At 43.8% G+C, this 20,893-nt stretch overlaps 1 protein-coding gene across 3 annotated transcripts in view; it reads left to right on the top strand.

Annotated features, from left to right (window-relative positions):
• The window catches only part of Gpat3 (glycerol-3-phosphate acyltransferase 3), a 52,510-nt gene that overhangs the window by 11,451 nt on the left and 20,166 nt on the right, over positions 1–20,893 (top strand). For all 3 annotated transcript variants that reach the window (XM_076926353.1, XM_076926351.1, XM_076926352.1), the window contains one exon: positions 1,438–1,504. In XM_076926353.1, coding sequence (XP_076782468.1) covers positions 1,438–1,504 — 67 coding nt within the window. The remainder of the gene's footprint in view (positions 1–1,437; positions 1,505–20,893) is intronic.

The following is a 20,893-nucleotide window of genomic DNA, read 5'->3' as shown; positions in this document are numbered from 1 at the left end:
ACATTTAAATAGGTAAGGAAACCAGTAAGATTTTTTTTGTGTGTGATTCTTTGTTAGGAACCCACTCCTAGAAGAAGGACGGCTGTCATCTTTGCAGCCATCTTGAGCCAGGATTACCCTGACAAGAGACTTGTTTTCAACAGCCTACAAAAGCTGAGCACACTCTGATAACATCTTGTTTATCCACATATCTTGTTTTGCTATTTAGTACCCCTAGCTACAAGGTGCACGTGGTAAGTGTCTTCAGCTGTGTTCCCCTGCTTGTGCTTATAAATACCCAGGATTTCCTTTTAATAAATGAGACTAGAGACTTGACCACACACACCTGTCTTGTCTCCATTCTTCACATCTCTTGCCCCTCCATCCCCACTCTCTCTTGCTAGACTCTGTGTCTGATCCCCTTGGACCAGAGCTCTTAGCCACAAAGAGTGGTGCATTGTGGTCCTCAACAATTCTTAACTGACTTTTTTGCAGTGCTGGGAGTTGAACCAGGACTTCATGCATGCAAGGCCAAGCACCCTACCACATGAGCTACATACAGCCCACCCTCTTCATACATTTCTTATGCATTTCTAGTATTATTTACCATTTGATGTCATATTATAAATGGTGCAAGTAGATTTTATTTTATTATTGTTGCTGCTTTTCAAGACAGGGTTTCTCTGTGTAACCCCGGCTGTCCTGGAACTTACTCTTTGACCAGGCTGGCCTCGAACTTACAGAGATTTGCTTGTCTCTGCCTCCAAATGCTGAGATTAAAGATGTGAGCCACCATCTCCTGGCTTCAAGTAGATTTATTTCAATACAGCATTTAAGGAATCTATAGATACCACAACCATTCCTCTTTATTTGGTTTGGTTTTGGTTGGTTGGGTTTTGGGTTTGGTCGGCCTTTCCTCCACCCAGACATTGTTGAAGCCATAATCTGCTGTTCTCTTGCTGGACATGCTTCCCAGTTCTCTTGAGAAGCAACTTATGTATTTAGTAGGTCATCATCAGTGACAACTGTAGGGGCATTCAAAGGACCAGTGTTAATCTCACTGGGCAAGAATAAGACTACCGTGAATTTTGGGCATGTGACCTAGCTTACATGTGACCAAGCACATCCTGTGCAGTTGGAGAAACCAAGCTTGTTTACAGAAGTGAAAACACCTGACCCATTATTTTATCTGACAGTAGCCTCCAGCATTCCAGAAAGTTATCTGTCCTTGAGTAAGTGGGGCTTACACATTAGAGATGTTATTGTTTTATAGATCTCGTAAGCACAGTAATTAAAACTCCTCACCAGCAATAGTGTATATCAGAGATCCCCTGGAGTACCTCCCTAAGTCAGACAGTGCCCAGCCTTGGTGTTCAAGTTCACGGCTGGGCTAAGTATGTTTCAGTGTTTACGTGTGTCTGTGGAAGAGTTTTAATGAATGCTTCTTGTTTTGAACAGTGGGCCACGTTACGAATTGAGAAAGGAGCTCCTAAGGAGTCAGTTCTTAAAAACTCAGCTTCTGTGGGTAAGTCTTCCCTTCCTTCCTATTTATTGTTCATATACTCAGACTGAATCACTTAGAGCCACCCAATTCCAGTTGGTGTATGCAGAGAGTGATTTCTTCTATAGGCCTCTGGTTATTCATAATTTTGTCCACAATATAGTAGCTGCCTGGGTTTGGATAGGGTTATTATCAGGAGGGTTAGGCAGTATGTGTTAGCTCCTGTGTGTTCTTCCACACGTTATTTTATTTCCAAGGACTGCATTTCAAGAGGGTATTCATGGCTTTAAAGATGTCAGGGATGGAAAAGGGGTATAGGCCGGCAAAGTATACTTTGTTAAAGTGCTCCTGCCACATTCATATTTAGCTCATTTACATATATTTAACATATTTATATTTTAAATATATATTTACATATATATTACACATATGGTTCAATCTCCCACAATGCCAACAAACTCACTACTTATTTATTTGGTTTTGTGTATGTTTCGGGTGGAGTTTTGTTGTCTCTGTTACATTTTCCAGTTGCTGTAGATTATATGGCTATCTTAATTATTCACAGTTAGAATTTGGATGTTTTATACATAAGTTACTATTGTTTGAGCTTTCTAATCTTTCCATTGGAGATTTTGTTAACTTGGAAATGTCAATTATTACTGCTATTATTGTTGTTATTATTATTACTATTATTATTATTTTGGTTTTTCTGAGACAGGGTTTCTCTGACTAGCTCTGGCTTCCCTGGAACTTACATCTTAATTTTGAGACTGAATAATTTGGTCAAAAGGACCAGGTAGGGGCGGTTTGTCAGTTTTTTATCACTATAACAAGACTCAGGGTGGGCATCTCTATTCAGGCACAATAGTAGGGTTGCGACACTCAGCTCTGGAAGATTCTCCTGCTGGATGATGGAACCCAAGTGGGTGAGGAGGAGGAAACCTCTCCCTTTGTGAGAGGGAAGCAGACAGTGACTCAGGGGCACTGTCACAGGGTTGCAGAGGAAGCAGTGTCTTAATCTCTTCCCAGTGCAGCACCCTGATGACCCAGGGACTCATTCTAGGCTGACGTCATACAAATCCACAGTACTTCAGCGCTGCCACACTGAGGACCAGCCCTCTAACATGTGAACTTGTGCAGTTTACACTTAAGCCACAGTGGAGACTAATCGGGGTCCTGAGAGTTAGAACTTAGAAGCTGAGGTCCTATCAGGTTTCGTTTTAACTTCTAACCAGAGGTTCTCAAAGTATATTCTTTACAATACATTTTACTGCTGAATGCTAATACTGAACAAGAAACAAAAATACAGGCTGGAGAGATGGCTCAGTGGTTTAGATGGCTCAGTGGTTTAGATGGCTCAGTGCTTTAGACCAAGTAGATGCCAGTAGATTCAGTTCCCAGCATTCATGCTGGGTAGTTCACCACCGGCTGTAACTCCAGTTCAAGAGAGAGCTCATACCTCTGGCCTGCACATACCACACACTGACACATAATGAAAAATAATTAAGAGAAATAATAAAGAAATTAAGCTGGGCGGTGGTGGCACACAACTTTAATCCCAGTGTTTAGGAGGAAGGCAGGTAGATCTTGGAGTTTGAGGCCAGCCTGGTCTACAGAGAGAGATCCAGGATGGCCAGGGCTACACAGAGAAACTGGTCTTAAAAAACCAAAAACCAACCAACCCAAAACCCCACAACTCTTGTCTGGGAAAGGATTATATCTCACTGGTAGAATATAGACTTCAAGAATGGGAAACTCTAAATTAAATCTCCAGTACCCCAAAATCCCATAACAACGAAAGCAGATCCTCTAGGGAAAACTGTCTGGAGGCATTATCTACTGTCTCTTCCTCTGGAAGGGTACACTGGTATGGTGACAAAGGTCTGGGACAAAACCCCATAATAAAGAAACATGTTAGCTGGGCATGGTGGATTCGGAACCCTGGAGGCTGAGGTGGAAGGATGGCATGTTTGATGGCAGTCTGGGCTATGGAGCTGATCCAAGGCTAGCTCAAACTATGTTAGAAAGACCTTGTTTTAAAAAAGTTGGGAAAATTAGAGGAAAAGAGGGAGGGGGGGAGGCTTTTATTACTTTTATTAAATGCTTTTCTGAAGTCACGTGAGACTGCAGTCTTCCTGTTCCCATGTAACACAGGACACTTCTTAGCTCCTGGTAGAAGTGAGTTAAAAACCAGTCCTTGTTTATTTATGTCTCTGAAGAAACCATTTTAGTTGGAGTGAGAATTCAGACACTAGATTCGCAGGAAGTCAATGTTTACAAAGCAGTAAAAAAGAAATAGATTACTAGATTAATCAAAAGGCTAAACTTTTCTGTGTTTCCAAAAAGCCTGGTGGTGGTCCTTCACCTGCCCTCTGTCTTCTCTGATGGAGTATTTGATCAGCCTTGCTGCCTATTCCTCGGGGGGTGGGGTGGGGGGGTGGGGGGGGTTGGTGTGTGTGTGTGTGTGTGTGTGTGTGTGTGTGTGTGTATTCCCAAGGGCTGAGATGGCTGTCTCTAAGGTAGAGTTTTGTGTTCCTCTCCACTGTGCTGCCCGAGTGTGATGGCGCTTTACCTCAACACCAAATTTAACAAGGAGGAGTTTAAAGGACACCGTGCCATGTACAGCACACACCCTCTTGCACTGCACTTAGTAAGTCTACCTAAACACAGTGGAAATGTCTCCTTTTCCCTCCCTCCCTCCCTCCCTCCCTCCCTCCTCCCTCCCTCCCTCCCTGTCTTCCCCCCCTCCCCCCACCCCCACCCCCCACCCCCCCAGCTATTGGAGGCGATTACCATCCATGCATACCTTCTGACTTGGGCCTGGCTGGTGTTGAGCCAGTTCTGCATACACAGGAGACAGGAACAAATGGTTTGGAGGGGCTGTGGGGCCTCTTGCCCTCTTTGTCTTCATGGGCACAACTATATCCTTCACATTCCAGCATCTTCGTCTGTAGAAGTAAGTTTTGTTCACCAGATGTAATTGTCATCTCTGAGGCTTACTGCTGAAGAAGCTCAGCTTTTCTAGTCTTTCTGAATGCTGGCTGACTGGCTCAAACTCCTCTCCAAGGTGACGGAGTCACTCCAGCCTCTCTTTGGTTGTCATTGAATTGCTCTGCTTGGCCTCAAGCTGACAATTTGTTCTATCTAAACTTCCGGCTCCTTCTCCTTCTCTGGCTTGTTCTTTCTTCACGTGCAACCTATTTTTGTGTAATTGTACTAGTAAATCTGTCTTCTCCTCCTCTTTCTCCTTCTCTCTTAAGTTGCCTCTTTCCTGTTTGTTCTCTAGAGAGTTGGGGGTATCCTATCTCTAACTCATTCTGTCAAATCTTTCTCTGATTTGTCACTTTGTCTGCCCCCCAATGAGATGTCACTATTTGGGATTAAAGGTGTGTAGTAAGACTGTGTCTGTATTCCAGCTGGAGAGATTAATAAATTGTGTCATTCCAGCTGGATCACCACAGATCTAGAAGGTCTTTGGGTATGGTGGATCCCTTGCCAGAGCAGCCATGTTGCTGGATCAAAATTCCTTTACAATAGATGGCTTAGAATTGGCCTGGGCAGTTGTTCCAGATGCTACACCTACTTTTTATAGGAGCTTAAGCCATCACTCATTTTGAATGACTTACATTTGTTTCCAGTTACAGCTTTTTTTTTTCTAAATATAATAAAAATGTAGAAAAATCTTGCCCCTCTGACTTAGTATTAAAACTGGTCAAATGGTTAGGTACTTTGTAAGAAGAAATGTATCGTCTGAAGGGCTGTACATGAGGAATTGTAGAAATGGTTTGCTGTTGGAGCTCTAGTTGGTAGAGGGCTTGCCTGGCGCTCACGAGGCCCAGACTTTGATCCCCAGCACCACACCAAAGGAAGTGGTGTACCTTGTCATCCTAAGCACTCAGGATGGTAAAGGCAGAAGGAACGGATGTTCAACGCAATCCTTGACTAGAGTTTGAGGCCAGCCTGGGCTACATAAGACCCCCAAAGGAAAGAGTGGGAGAAAATGTGTTATAACGTAAAGTAAGGCTAGCATCTATGAAGATTGCTATATTTTAAATCAGAATGGCTGTCCTTTAGCCTGTGGAATCAGAATAAACCTTCAAAGGTATTAAACATCTATGATATCTAAGCTTGGCATGTTCATTAGAACTTGGCATTGTTCATTAGAATGTGGTGTCTGTTTGGAGATGTCATCACTAGGCCACTCTGACAAGTGTTAGGTGACTAAGCCAAAGACAATGTAAGGGCATCCTTGTCTGCATTAATCTGCATTAATCCACGGCCTCGTGCTGTGTACCTCTGTCCCACTTCTGACTCTATGCTTAGGAAACCTGCACTTACGGGGGTGTGGCCCTGTTGATCCATCCTGTGTTTGCAGTCATTGGGGAAATGGTGTCACAATCCTAGACAGACAGTAGAAGGTGACGAAACACTCTCAGCTCTCGTATGCTTGGCTGGCGCAATCTTCCGTCTGTGGAGCGTCATGTCTCTGTACTGAAGCCAATGGAAGCACAAGGCAGTGGGTAGCCAGCCAGCTCAGGCAAGGGTCACAGGCAGTGTCACAGGCAGGCCTGGGGCCCTGGGCGGCATGATATTTGACATGCCTCTGAGTTACACAGAGGTGCTGATCGGCTAGGCAGGGATGAAACTGTTCTCTGTGCACTCACACAGATTCTTTTTGCTGCTTTTTAATTTAATGAAACACATATTTGATAACACATCAGGTCTCTGTACCTGCAAAGTGCCTTTTGTATTCTATTTCTTCTCTGCTATTATTATTATAAGCCATCTGCAAGTGAACCTAGGAAAATATTATCTTTATTGAGCCTTGATTGGGCTCAGATATGCTTAGGAGTAGGATAGAGGTTTTTGTTGTTAACATGTAGTTGTAGGTTAACCCCTTCAGGTCCTGTTACACTGGCATTCAGTTTCTGGGAATATAACTACTCCCTTCCCTTCCTCTTATTTCCTTGATCACATGCATTCCACAGACACACTGAGGAGGAAGGGCTAGACGGTGATGCCAACAGCTCCTGTGTTCCTTTGTATCACCTTGACCACAGGCCTCTGAGATGTGGTCTAATTGAAATCTTAGGAACTTTCATTTTAACTTGTTATAAATAGTGAAAGACCTTTAAGACATAGGGAAAATTATTATTACTATTTTAGTATAAAGATAGGGTCTCTCTGTGTATCCCTGGATGGCTTGGAATTTTCTATGTAGACCAGGCTGGCCTCAGAGAACCACTTGTCTCTCTGCCTTCTGAGTGCTGAGATTAAAGGTGTGTGCCACCTCACCTGGCAGCCCAGAAAAGCTGCTGCCTTCACTCTGGAAACTTGATTGATTCCAGTACCAGGTTAGGCTTGAACTGGTCATTTTGCATTAGGTGTAAATTCTTGTGAAGTTTTAATGGCAGCAGGTGAATTATATTAAGTGTCTTATGGCTCTGGGATACTAAAATGTTTATCAACCCAGAATCAGCTGGTATGAGGGAAGGGCAGTGATCTGAGAGTGAGTCACACAAGCAAGCGCTGTGCTGAACGGGGGCAGTCATCTGGCCCTGCCATTGTGAACCTTCTTCTGGCCTTCCCTGACTCACCGGGAGGAATGCATGTGACCTCACAGCTCCATCTGGCAGGACACAGGAAGCTTTGGGGTTACCCAGCCTACTCTTAGTGCACTGCTACAGTTCTCTGGAGCTTTGCACCTTAGACCCACAGCCTCTGCTCATCAAAGCCCTCAGCAGAACAAAGTGCTCAGGTGAAGAGAGTTAGTTCAGAGAGAATGCAGGCTGCCTAGCATTTATTTTCCTTCTGGAATTCTTCCTAGGAGGTATTTGGCTAACCATATTGGTAGACTGTACACATTGGTTATGTTACATTAATAATCTATTAAGTTCACAGAGAATTCTGGATAGTATTTTGGCAACAGAAAATTTGAACACGTTTTGTTTGTTTTATTTGGGGCAAGTTTATCAAGTTGTTTTTGATAGTCTGTTCTTTTCTTTCCCTGCCGAGGTCCTAATGGTCAAACGGGTTTCGTGTATGTTGTTAGGCAAGTGCTGAACCGACCACTGTGCTGGACCTCAATAGTCTGTGGAGTATAATATATTTAATGGAGCTATATTATTGGTGAAATACTGACACTGTATAGCTGTTGTGTAGAGCAAACCAACCCAGTCAGGTTTTGGAAGATGTGTTTGTCACATCTTGTGACTGTGACAAAAAATACTTGAGATAATTAACTTAAAGGAAAAGGTTTGCACTGCCTAACATCGTCAGATTGCGTTGTCTGAGATCATGACTGCTCAGCCCATTACTTTGGGGCTGTAGTACACAGGATGGCGGAACCATGTAGTAAGGGGGTTGAGGGAGGCTCGTTCCTGTTGGACAGGAAGCAAAGAGAGGAGAGATGGAGAGGGGCAAGATGTATCTCCGTGTTTCCTCTAAGGGCTTAACTGTAAGTGGCCAAATTTCCTTCGATTAGGCCCTGTCTCCTAAAGATTCCACAAACTCCCAATAACACTGTAAGCTGATGACCAAGCCAATAAGAAACAGCCCTTTGTGGGGCATCTTATTCAACCTTCAACCATAGCAGGAGATGGGTTGAAGGTTTTTTTTTTTTTTTTTTTAATCATGGCCAGATGTCTACCTGTTTTTGTTAGTGATGTAGCTCAGTTGGTAGAATGCTTGTCCAGCTTACATACAGTCCTGGGTTCATTCCCCAGCCACACATAGACTGGGTGTACATTCCTTTCCCCACGGAGACACCAACTCCCTGGCCCTTTTTGAATGAGGAATCATACGTAGTCTCTTAGGAATGGAAACTAGGTACCTGCCTCAGGGGTTTGATTGCATTCTTGCCTCCTGCAAAACATACCTTCCTTTAGCCTCATTGGTGTCTAGAACTAAACCAGAGAAACAAAGCCGGTGTTGATGTAAGTGTATCACTTAGGGGAGCTGGGCTTGTGAACTTCCGCACCGCAGGTGTTTTAGACAGGGAGCCTGGGTAATTTTTTGTTGTTGTGGGGAGCAGTCTCCTTCTTGTCAATGTTTAGCAGCATCCGTGCCTCATGCCCAGCAGTGGTGTGCACCCACCTGGCAACCAGGAATGTGTGCTGGCCGTCGTGTGTCCACCCTGACTGTCAGCTACTATATTACAGTGCTGCGTTCAGCTAATGTATAAAGCATGACTAACATGGTTGATATTTTGCGTCTAATAGAACTTGGTTTCCAGTTTTCAGTGGCTGGTCTGGAAAATGGAGGGATGTTAGGACTGTGTGGGTGGAAGAGGGTAAGCCGTGTGGTTAGCATGTTAGTGGAGAACACCGGCACACAAAGAAGCATGTTCCTTAAGGAAAGGTGGAGGTGGGTTAGGCCTTTCCAACTCTGTCTCATAACCCAATGAGAATGCATTGTGTGTGTCTAGGTCTCTTCTTAGAGCCAAGGATTTGCTCAACATTAAAGTAGATGAGAGACTTACACATCTATGGCTTATTAGGTACCAAATGCCTGTGTGTTTGCTGCCCCCACTCTCAGACTGATCATTTGAAATCTTTTTTCAACAACACTATGTATATTATTTATGTGAAACAAGCCTTACTAGCCCCACTTTCTGGATGAAGAAACTGAGAGAAAACTCAAGCATCTTGATCCAGATCACACCTCAAGTCAAGGCAGTCTGAAATAGAATCTCAGGCTGCCCCTGCTAACTCCCCCCCCCCCCCCAGAGTCGCTGTTCTCTTCTTGTTCCTACTTCTCACCCACCTGTTTGAGGTGACTCTTAACATCTCCTCCTTTTGCCTTTGTCACTGTCATCTAACAAGGAATGCTCATTTGCCCCCCACCCCCACCCCTTTCCTAACATTTGGTATACACTCTTGAGAACCCCTAATGATGTCATCGCTAGGTCTTCGCTATGCCAATGGAATGGTTGGTGGCTGGAGACCCTGCATAGCTTCAGGGTGGGGCTGATGACATTTAATCCAACCCCAGGGGATAGGGACTGTGCTAGTTAAACCCTGACCAGGGCAATTTATAGAAAGAAGAGTTTATTTTCACTTACTGTTTCAGAGGGATAAGAATCCACCAGGGCCGGGAGGCATGACAGCAAGCGGCAGGCTTGCAGGAGCAGGAAGCTGAGATCATGTCTTGAACAGCAAGCATGAAGCAGACAGTGAACTGGAGTCGGGGTAAAGCTTTAAACTCTCAGCCTAGCCCCAGCAACTGGCTTCTTCCAGCAGAGTGCTGCTTTATCAGCTTCCCTGAACAGTGCCGCCAACTGGGGACTAACCGTTCAAATGCCTGAGTTTATGGCGGACATTTCTCATTCAAACTCCTATAAAAACTAGTGGCTACAGTAATTATGTGTAATGATCTAATTAATTATGCCTATCTAATGAGGTATCCACAAATCTCCAACAAATAGGGTTTAAAGAGCTCCCTGGAGGCGTATCCCATTCCAGAGGATGCACGTGCCCATGCTTGAGACCCTTCTGAACCTTGCCCTATGTGTTTCTTCATCTGGCTGTTCATGTGTATCCATTAAAATATCCCTCTAATAATGGGCACTGGTAGGTAGGGCATTATCTTGGTTCTGCAGTCATTCCTACGGATGGCTGACCCTGAGAAGGGACTGATTCTGTGTATCCCTAGTATAGCCTCTTCTGTAGACGTGTCAGGGGCTTCAGAATTGATGTGGCCACCTGAAGTAGCTTTGTGAGACTGAACTCTTAAACACTTGTATCTGATTTGACTCCATACCTTCAATTCTAGCACTTGAGAGGTAGAGGCAGGCAGATCTCTGAGTTCCAGGACAGCCTGGTCCACACAGAATTCCAGGACAGTCAGAGCTACATAGAGAGATCCTGTTTTAAAACAAAACAAAACAAAAAACAAAACAAAACAACAACAAAAACCCCAAAACAAAACAACAAGAAATTTAGTGTTGGGCCCTCAGGTGAGTTTGAGGCTAGCTTGATCAACAAGGTGAGTTCCAGGTTAGCCAGAACTCAGACCCTATCTCTTTCAAAAAAAAAATTGATTTTTTTCATTTTACAGTTGAGGAACACTACAGATGTGCCAGACCATAAAGTCTGTTGTGTCTTTCTCTGTGGTGTTGACTGACATCTGATTACAGTGTTACAACGCATCTTTCTTTCATGCTTCAAAACACAGGGTTAATTCCGTAAGTAATACTCATATTTGGGTTAAAGAGATCCTCATTTTATGGTCATCATTGGTTGTTTTCTAAGTATCCTCCATAGAGCATTCAATGACTAAGAAGGAAATAGATTTTTCTCAGCTACTGTTTTCAGTAAAAGAGTAAATTTCTAATACTTTTCTCTTAGCATGAGTTTTAGAATGTTTTGACTTATATAATAGAATAAAATATGATAGTTTGGATGGTTTAGAATCAATAGAAATCTATTTTTCTTATTTCCAGAGACTAGGCATTTCTGTTCACGGGTCATAGACTAGAGCCTTATTTCTCTCCCCTGAAGTGACAGAAGGGGTAAGGGATTTTTCTGAGGTCTTTGTGTGTGTGTGTGTGTGTGTGTGTGTGTATGTGATGTGTGTGTACATGATTGTGTGTGACATGTGTGTGATATGTGTGTGATGTATATGTATATGGTTGATTGTTCTTGACAGATGTACAACCTGTGTAAAAATAGGCCTACAGAAGGTACCTTATTGAAATTAAGCATTTGAGTCTTTTCATTCCAGGGGACAGGGCCAGCATATCCATTCTCCATCACCCTGGAGACACCACTAGCTGATGAGATCTGTCACTAGACCAAGATATTCTCATCATTTACAGTCCTGCAGACAGAGGTTCTTCTGCTAGCTAATGTGAAGCTGGCTCTCTTGATGGAGCCCTTGTCCTAGCTCACAGAGTACCTGGGGTTTGGCACAGACTTGGTTTTACTGCTTGAGGTTATATCAATCAGCTTGACATAATTGAAAGTACAATGTAGTTTATTGCATGCTCTTAAATTAACCATGTTTAAAAACTATACAAGGAACAACAAAGGAATTTAAAGTCATCTTGGGGCCTGGGAGTGCAGCTAAGTGGTAAAGCATGTGCTTAACATGCAAAGACCCTGGGCTCCTTACTTACTAAAACATGTATTTAACATGCAAAAGGCCCTGGGTTCCATACTTACTAAAAATAGTTAGAATAAATCTTGGTGGTTTTGATAAGTGAGCCATTGGACTGGGGACTTTATTTTACCTAATTTACCCAAGGATGATGATACAGGGACATTAGTGTCTCCTCTCCAGGTTCTTAGTCTTATTAATAAAATAAATTAAGAATGGACTTAAGGGCTGGAGAAATGGCAGTTAATAGCACTGGTTGTTCATGCAGAAGACCTGAGTTTGATTCCCAGCATCCACAAAGTGGCTCTCAACCATGGTAATTTCAGTTCTAGGAGATCTTCTGGCTTCCAAGGGCACCATTTGATTCTCCTCTCTATTTACCTGTGTGTGTGTGGCGGGGGGGGGGGGGGGGGGGGGGGGGAGAACAGATTTAAATGGGAGCTGCACAACAATTTTACCAGAGTTGAAAAGAAAAATGCCACAGAGCAGTGGGCAGACAAGCTGTAAGTCCCAGCAGCTGCTTGGAGGAGAATAGAGAGGAAAAGGAAAAATAACCAGGCTATTCAAGTCATTATGGATGTCAGACAAGCAGTCGCATGGCAGGGAGGGACAGCTTTATAAAAAGAGAAAGGAAGACAAAGTATCAGAACAACAACAACAACAAAACCCCATACTTGTGTTCTACTCAGTATCTGGAAGAAAGATGGAAAAAAGGAGGAGGAGGAGGAGGAGAAGAGGAGGAGGAAGGAAAAGGAGGAGAAGGAGAAGGAGGAAAGGAGGAGGAGGAAGAGGAGGAGGAGGAAGAGGAGGAGGAGGAGGGGAGAAAAGTTGTCCGTTTCTGAGTCAGGACTCAGAAGCAGCTTGTGGCTGTGTGGTCTGTAGGGGTTGAATTTCAGGGAAGGAAAAGATAGGATATTATTAAAGGGGAAAATGACACTATCTATCTCTTTAGCATGGTTTAAGATGAGCCTGTCTTCCTAGGTGTGATTCCCTTGGCCAGGTGACCTTGGCCAGGTCAGCCGGAATGTTAGGTAAGCATCCAGGGCAGACATTCTAGTCTCTTCTCCAGGAATACCTCCCAAACCCCAAAGAGCTTACCGATACTCTAGCAATGATGCTTGGTTACACAATAGAGAAAGGCTTGCTACACAATGTCAGGGGAAGAAAAACAGCTACTGGTGAAGAACAAGGCAAAGCTAGAACCTAGAAAGATGCAGGTGCCATGCAAGGACAGGCTGTGACAGGCTGCTTGAGCCTCCAGAGCCTGGAGGCTCAGAAGTGCAATAATAGGCTGCTAGAGCCATCCCTCACCGAGAAGCATTGCCGCCACGTCAGTCTCCACGTACCTAGTACTCTTAGTCTGCACTATGGTGCTGTTGGGTGTGTGTTTACATAACTCAGCTTCAATGTGGGGTGGTGTTTACCAGTACCTAAGTATTAATGAGAGCCGGACAATGTGTCATTGAATTCCAGAAATATGTACATACAATTAATTTAGAAAGACAGTTCTTGAGTACTTGATGAGATGACATCATTTTGGATGGACAAATCGATGTTGAGCCTGCCTTGTAGAAGTGAATCAGGATTAAGGTGAGGGGATTTTTAAACTAGGAAAATAATCGTCCATGAGTATGTTGTGTCAGTTTACAGAAGGAAGGGCAAACAGAATAAAGTTGTGGGTGGGCATAAGGAGGATCTGGAGGCACCTATGGCATGGTGGTTTAAAGCTGTGAATAGCTACTCCTGCCTGCAGCCCCAGCAACCAGGAAAGAGAGACAGGGAGATCCTGAATTCTTACTAGCTAGTGAGCCTATCAGAAATGGGGAGCTTCTGATTCAAAGAGACCTTATCCCAAGGCATAAGGGGGAGAGCACACACACACACACACACACACACACACACACACACACACACAAACAGAAACGAACAGGATCTGAGATGGCTGTTTATCAAATCCAAGAGAAAAGGAGGGATTACTCCTTAAACTTGTTTAACTTTTAGAGGGAACGAACTTTACTTTTCTTCATTTCCCTAAAAGATGGAGCACAAAGGCTGGCTTAAGTCAAAATCAAATCATTAAATTGTACATAAGGGAAATCTTATTATTTAAAAATGATCAGGTTAGTAAATTAGACAGTTAAGAATTGTGAACTTTGTTAAATAATGAAGCTCTGTGTTTTTTAAAAAGAATCCTGGCTGGGGAGGTGGTTCACTTCTCAAGGGTATGTATTGCTTTCAAAGATCTGTTTGGTTCTTAGCACCCACATCTTGCACTTCACAACCACCTGTCCCTCCAGCCTCAGGGGAATGTGATTGGAAAGTGCTTGGCCTGACAAGCACTTGAACTTCTATGCTCACGTGTACCTACATGGCAATTATGTTAAGCTTTATTTTATTTTGAAATTGTGTGTGTATTTGCCTGTGTGTGGATATGTGCACATGAGTGCAGGTGCCCTCATAGGCCAGAAGAGGGCAGCAGAGTCCCTGGAGCTGGAGTTAAGCAGTTGTGAGTTATAGCCACCACATGGGCACTGGGGACTGAACTCTGATCCCCTGGAAGCAGAGCAAGCATTCTCTACCAGTAAGCCATCTTTCCAATACCTTTTCATTTTTTAATTTAAATACTCCTTGTTGACTTGGTTGGAATCAATTCTCTATGACAAATTTAAGATTCTTCTGTGGGCTGTGTTTACCTCTGCAATGGTGGGGTCACCTGTAGGAGGTGGGTCTGGTGAAGGGTGAACCTCAGGCAGGCTCCTTCCCATTTGTCTGTGTGGTAATCTCAGAGGAGTGGGAGAGGGTCACTCACTTTCCTAGGTCAGATGCAGACTTCCCCAGCATGTCCTTCCTCAAAGTTCTGTTTGCTCCAGAACTTAGATTAGCTGATGGGTAATATTGACTGTCTGGACTATTCCATTTTCAAAAGGCAGCCCCTCTAGGAACAGAGCGAGTACACCCCTTATATCTGTAATTCCTCAGAGATGGTGGTGAACAGTATCAGAAGGAGAGAGTAGGGTACACACAGCCTCAGGATGAAGTGATTGTTCCTGAGCTCTTGGTACCTGCAGCCTGGACCGGCTCGCTTCACCCAGGAAATGAGCCAGCCCTGCAGCATCAGGATGCAGGGGGTAACAGTGACATCCTCTGGCCCTTTCATATTTCAGTCTATTGAACAACATACTATGTGGTGATGACATCATAGAGGAACAGGACTATGGCCTTTATAAAAAGTTAACTAACTTTGGTGACAGTGCAGTATGTGTAGTGAATAACATTATTTTTCAAGTCATAGCAATGACGGTACCCCCATTACAGCCAGTGACGTTTTCTTGTTTGGAGGAGCACACTGAATGGAGGGCCTTGCACAAGCTGCATACCCGTACCACTGAGGTACAGTTTCAATTTTCTCTTGGATCACAGAGTTGTGGAAGGAGAGAGAGGAGAGAGAGGTGCTAAGAGATAAGATGAAGAAGACACGTTCTGGTTACTTGCTTGAATACATAAAATAATCCAAGTTATGGATTATGATGGTGCGTGCCTTTCATCCCAGTAACTGGGAGGCAGAGGCAGGCAGATCTCTGTGAGTTCAAAACCAGCCTGTTCTACATAGGAAACCTAGTCTCAACAAACACAGCACAAGATTAAAGCTTTTGCAAGACATCACAACATACGTCCCCCAGTGGAATGTGGCCTGACTTCAGTTACATTGGGACCTTTTAGTGTTTCATTTACGGCCCCTCCTCTTTCTGCCTCTCCAGGGATGTTGGCACAGATCTGCTTGACCGAGTTAACTTCCTCGTTTCTGCTGACTCATGTGTTCTCATCAGCTTGTGTGCTTGAGCCCATGTATCTAAATCAGTGTGTGCTTGTAATCTCAGCCCACAGAATCTCTCAGTGTCAGGGTGTGGTGCTGGCAGGCTTTCAAATCATACATTGCCCAGCCTTCTATGTAACGAACACACACCCATTACCACCTTGAATCAAGCTCAATGCAAATTTTGAAATTTTGAAATCATATTTCGATTGATATGACTTTTTTTTAGAAAATGATTTATTTTAGATAAATAAATCGTTTATTTAGATAAATAAATATTTTAGATAAATTTATTTTAGATAAACGATTTTTAGAGCCATCTGTCTAGCGCCTGACTTTTTTTTTTTTTTAGACGGTGTCTATCGTGCCGGCTGGCTTGTAATTCCCTGTGTAGACTATACTGACCTTGGATTCATAGAGATTCACCTGCCTCTGGCTTCTGACTTGGTCTTTTTGTTGTTGTTCTTGCTTATGTAATTGGTTAAGACCACATCCCATAATAATGGAGTGGGTGGTTTGTAACCTCAAAGCAAACACAGATTTGGTGTTCTGTTGGTGTGATAACTCTTACTGACCTGAGGGAAAGGGTATCAGGTAGGAGCCACTGAGCAAAGGCAGGAGAGGAGGAGCCCAGGGAATGGTAGATGCTCAGGAAGTGACCTGATTTGGCTGGTGCAGGATGTGGGTGTGAGTTGGAGTAGGAGGAGTTTGAAGTTGGGTATTCGGTTTATGTTGTTTCCTGGATGGATTTGACTTGATGCTAGGGCCCGGCATCAGCTCTTCAGATGTGCTGATCTCATGACTGACAGTGTTGTAGAAGCAGGATTAGATGAGGAGATGGTGGGGCTGGAGCCATTCCAGAAGGGACTTGAATTTGGGCAATGGGAAGCCTTGGGCAAGAAGGCAGCACTGCAGATACACCTTTGGGAGCACAGCAGAGAAAGCTGAAGTAGGGGAGTCCCCCTCCCTCTTTGCTTCCTCATCTCTTCTGTTTTCCCCTTCCTCCCTTCTTTCCTTCTTCCTCTCCTCCCTCCCTTGTTCCCTCCCATCTGCTCTACTCCCCTCCTCCCTCCCTCTTCCTCTTGTTTTTCCCTTCCTCCCCCTCCCTCCTTCCTCCTGCCCTCTCCCTCATTTGTCTCCCTTCCCTTGGAAACTTCACCTTTCACCTCCTTCCCGAGGCTAGACAAGTACTCAGTTACCGGAAAGAGTGCACACAGGCTCTGGGAACGAGTGAAGCTCAGCTCAGCCAGAAAAGGATGGAAACAGGAGACAGACAGGCTGTGCGCCTTCTCTTCCACTCTTCTGTCCGTGGATTCTTTTTTGTGTATGTTTTTTTTTTCTTCTCAAGAATAATAGATGCCTATCAACTTGCCTAGATGTGAAGATACTGAGGTGTTTGTTTGTTTGTTTAAATCTGAAGCAGGCTATTGTTAATGGCTTTTACAGCTCACACAGAGATCAGGCACTCACAGTTAAGATGTAAGATTTGGGTAATGTGGGAAGTTGTGTCTAGTGTGTGCTCTCCATTCATTCAGCCTGTGCTCCAGCCCGTGTTCCACCCCGTGCTCTGTGCATGATCTCCATCCTGTCCCACAGCCTGGTTACAGGCTTCTTTTAATTGTACGAAGCAGTTTTTTAAAAACATTTTTTTTTTGTGGTATATTCCTTTACATAAACACTCATAGTTTATTTGTGGTTCTACTGACTGACATTTGGGTTATTTGTAGTTTTTAACCATTAGGAACAGAGCTGCTGTGAAGATTGTTGTACAGAAATTCTGGCAAATCTTTTGGTTGTAGGATAAGCAACCAGCTGTTCAGCTTTATTAGAAATGGCCAGTGCTAGTCTGGAATGTTTGCGCAGACTCACTAGAGCTCACCAAGAATTTGGTACATGTATTTCATATGACTTTTTTTCCCGGGATTTCCTTGTGGAAGTATTTGTGTTTTGATTTGAGACAGGGCTTCAATCTTTCTGCCTGAGCCTCCACACAGTGTGGAGATTTTAGGTGTCAGCCACCCACTGAACTTGGAGTGGTAAACTATTTTTAAAACTCGGATTAAGGGCTCAGTGGATAAGAGCACTGACTGCTCTTCTAGAGGTCCTGAGTTCAATTCCCAGCAACCACATGGTGGCTCACAATCATCTGTAACTGGGCTTGATGACCTCTTCTGAAGTGTCTGAAGACAACTACAGTGTACTCATATAAATTGAATAAATAAATAAATCTTAAAAAAAAACTCAAATTAATTGTAAATTAAGCATATAAGCGACATTGGAAGTTTAGAATTTACACATAAGTAATAGCATGTCCTGGGCTGAAGAGATGACTCAGCAGTTTGGGAGTACTTAACTGCTTGGTCAGAGGACAGAGTTCAGTTCCTAGCACCCACATCAGACAGCTCACAACTGTGACCTCAGCTTTAGGGGTCTGGGCATCTTCTTTTGGCCTCCACAGATACCTACACTCTCATGGCCTCGTGTGCACAGAACACTGGGCTCAGTTCCCAGCACTGCATAAACTGGCAAGGGTGGCTCATGTCTGTGATCTCCGGTGTGAGGCTGGAGGTAGGAGGATCTGGAAGAGGTCATCCTCAGCTCCATAAATAGACTTCATTCAAGGTCAGCCTGGGATATGAGATAATCTCTCAAACAAAAATCAAATAACCGCAGTCAGAGCACTAATTCCATTATGACACTTAACTAAATTTATACCATTAAAACATTTTTTTAAATGGTATTTGGGAAAGAGTGAAGTGATTACTAGAAACTCCAAGAGTCACTGTGAGGCGAGCAGAGCCAGGTACCTACCTAACCAAGCCCTGACAGAGGTGATGCTTCACTGCCGGCCCAGAGGATGCTTTGGGCGTGGTGAGTCTGGAGGCTAGCCTTGCTGTGTTACTGCTAACTCATTGTGAAAAAGGATGGGGAAAGGTGGACTGGGCCTGCTGTTCGCCTGTGTGGCTGTGCTGTGAGTCACACACCAATGTCCACGACAGTTGACATCGAGGAGAATGATAAGGTCAATGTGTCTCCACAGCTAAGTCACTGGATATTGACTGAGACACTCCCTTGGGTTAGGCTATCTCTGGTCTCCAATCCCAGCGGGATGTCATCTCCCTGTTCATCTCTAACATACAGCTGTGCATTGTAATTGTTTTCTCTCAGTCTGTTTAAACTCAGGCTGGGCATACCTGTGGGTCAGAAGAAAGCTAGGTTTTTGTAGGGAGGGACCCTTATTCATAGGACAAGCAGGAGGATGCCCTTATACCAGGAAAAGGGCTTTGGGATTTGTAGTTGGTTTGGGGGTTGGTAAACTCCTCCACTGCCCCACTTGCTCAATAACTGGGGGTGAAATAGAAGAACAGCATATGTAGCAAAGACTCTGAAATCACAAATGCACAATACATTGTATTTCCAAAGATAACTTAATTGCCTTTCATCTAGCTCAGAGGTTCTCAACCTTCCTATTGCTGCAGCCCTTTAATACAGCTCCTCATGTTGTGGTGATCCCCAACCATAACATTATTTTTATTGCTACTTTGTCACTTTAATTTTGCTACTGTTAAGAATTGTACCGTAAGAGCTGGAGACCTGGTTCAGCCGTTAAGAGCACTGACTGCTCTTCCCAGACAGAGATCATGAATTCAGTTCCCAGCAAACTCATGGTGGCTCACAAGCATCTGTAATGGGATCTGACGCCTTCTTCTGGAGTGTCTGAAGAGAGCGACAGTGTACTCATACATAAAATAAATAAATAAATGTTTGAAACAAAAGAATTGTAATGTAAATATCTGTGCTTTCAATGGTCTTAGGTGAAGCCTGTTAAAGGGTCACAACTCACAGGTTGAGAAATTGATCTTGATTAAGAAATGGGACATTACCCAGAAAGTTCGAATGCCCTCCCCTTCCACTGGAGAGTATACATTCGACAAACCCATACCAGATTTACTTTTAAATATTTCCACAGAAACAGTGTTAGGATAGGAGAGTGCCTACTTTCAGAATTTTTTTCAAGCCGGGCGGTGGTGATGCACACCTTTAATCCTAGCACTTGGGAGGCAGAGGCAGGTGGACTTCTGAGTTCGAGGCTAGCCTGGTCTACAGAGTGAGTTCCAGGACAGCCAAACCCTGTCTGGAAAAAAAAAAAAAAAAAGAATTATTTTCAAGACAGGGTCTCCAGTAATGCAGGCTTACCTCACCGTGCAGCTGTGAACGCTGTTAAACTCCTGCCCACCTTGGAGTTGCGTGTGCCTCCACTTTCACTCTTCAAACATTTACTTTAAATTACGATTTTAACTTTATGTGTATTCATGCTTTGCCTGCATGCATGTTGGTGTACCACTTTACCTGGTACTCAAGGAGGCATGACGGCAGCATCGATCGTCCCAAGCCTGGAGCTACAGTGTGAGCCACCGAGTGGGTGCTAGGTGTTGGTGTCAGTCCTGTGGAAGAGCGGCCACCTCCCATCCATCATCTCTGTGATGCCCAGGATCAAACCCACAGCTCTTCATATGCTGGGCAAGCATTGTACTGAGTTGGCTTCTTGATCAACCAGGGTTTCAGTGAGAGAGTGTTTGGAATAATAGACTTCTGACCTTCTCAATGTTGGTAGGTTAAGGGTCTACTTATGTGTTAATTACCACGTCCTCTTTGGGGCGGCAGTAGGCCCGATTTTCTTAATTGGTTGCATAGAAAGTTCCCTTTATAACTGGGGGACAGAACACTAGTGTGATTTATAACTGAATAGTTATTCCAAAAGTTCACTCAGCTAATTTAGAGTTAATTATGGTTAAGATGGCTTTAGCTTCTGCCTCCATTTGCACGGGCTTTTCACATGTGGCATTATTTATGTAGCGATGACTTGTTAAAGGCAGAAGGCCACGGGCAGCTTGTGCAATTAATCTCTTGCATTAAACACAGAGCTGGCTCTAACTTTCTTTTCATCCAAGCATGGTCTTTGTTGGCTCAGCCTGAACATTTGGTATAAGGACAAAGTTCAAATATTCATGACTTTATTTTCTGAAACTGAGTTGTAAAATTAAAGGAAAAATTTCCGAGAATCAATCTGTGATAAGGAGTGTGGGATCTGAAATATTAGGGTTAATCTGTTAAAAAATAAAGACTCTCTTTAACAATTATTTTATGTATATGTTAGTTTTGTCTGTGTATATATCCGTGTAACATGTGATGTCTATGCCTAGTCCCCTTGGCGGCCAGAAGAGTGTCAGAGCCCTTGGAATTGGAGTTATAGATAGATGCTTGTAAGATGCCCGTGGATGCTGGAAATAAAACCTGGATCTTCTAGTAAAGCAGCCAGTGTACTTAGCCACTGAGCCGTCTCTCCACCGACTCCTGGTTTTTTCTTTTTGTTTTGTTTTTGTTTTTATTTTATTTTTTTTTTTTTTTTAGACAGGGTTTCTCTGTGTAGCCTTGGCTGTCCTGGAACTCACTCTGTAGACCAGGCTAGCCTCGAACTCAGAAATCCACCTGCCTCTGCC

The sequence above is a fragment of the Arvicanthis niloticus genome, chromosome 27 (assembly GCF_011762505.2).
Source record: "Arvicanthis niloticus isolate mArvNil1 chromosome 27, mArvNil1.pat.X, whole genome shotgun sequence".
Classification (NCBI taxonomy): domain Eukaryota; kingdom Metazoa; phylum Chordata; class Mammalia; order Rodentia; family Muridae; genus Arvicanthis; species Arvicanthis niloticus.
Note: the sequence above shows the minus strand (reverse complement) of the source record. Positions and strands in the feature narration are given on the sequence as shown.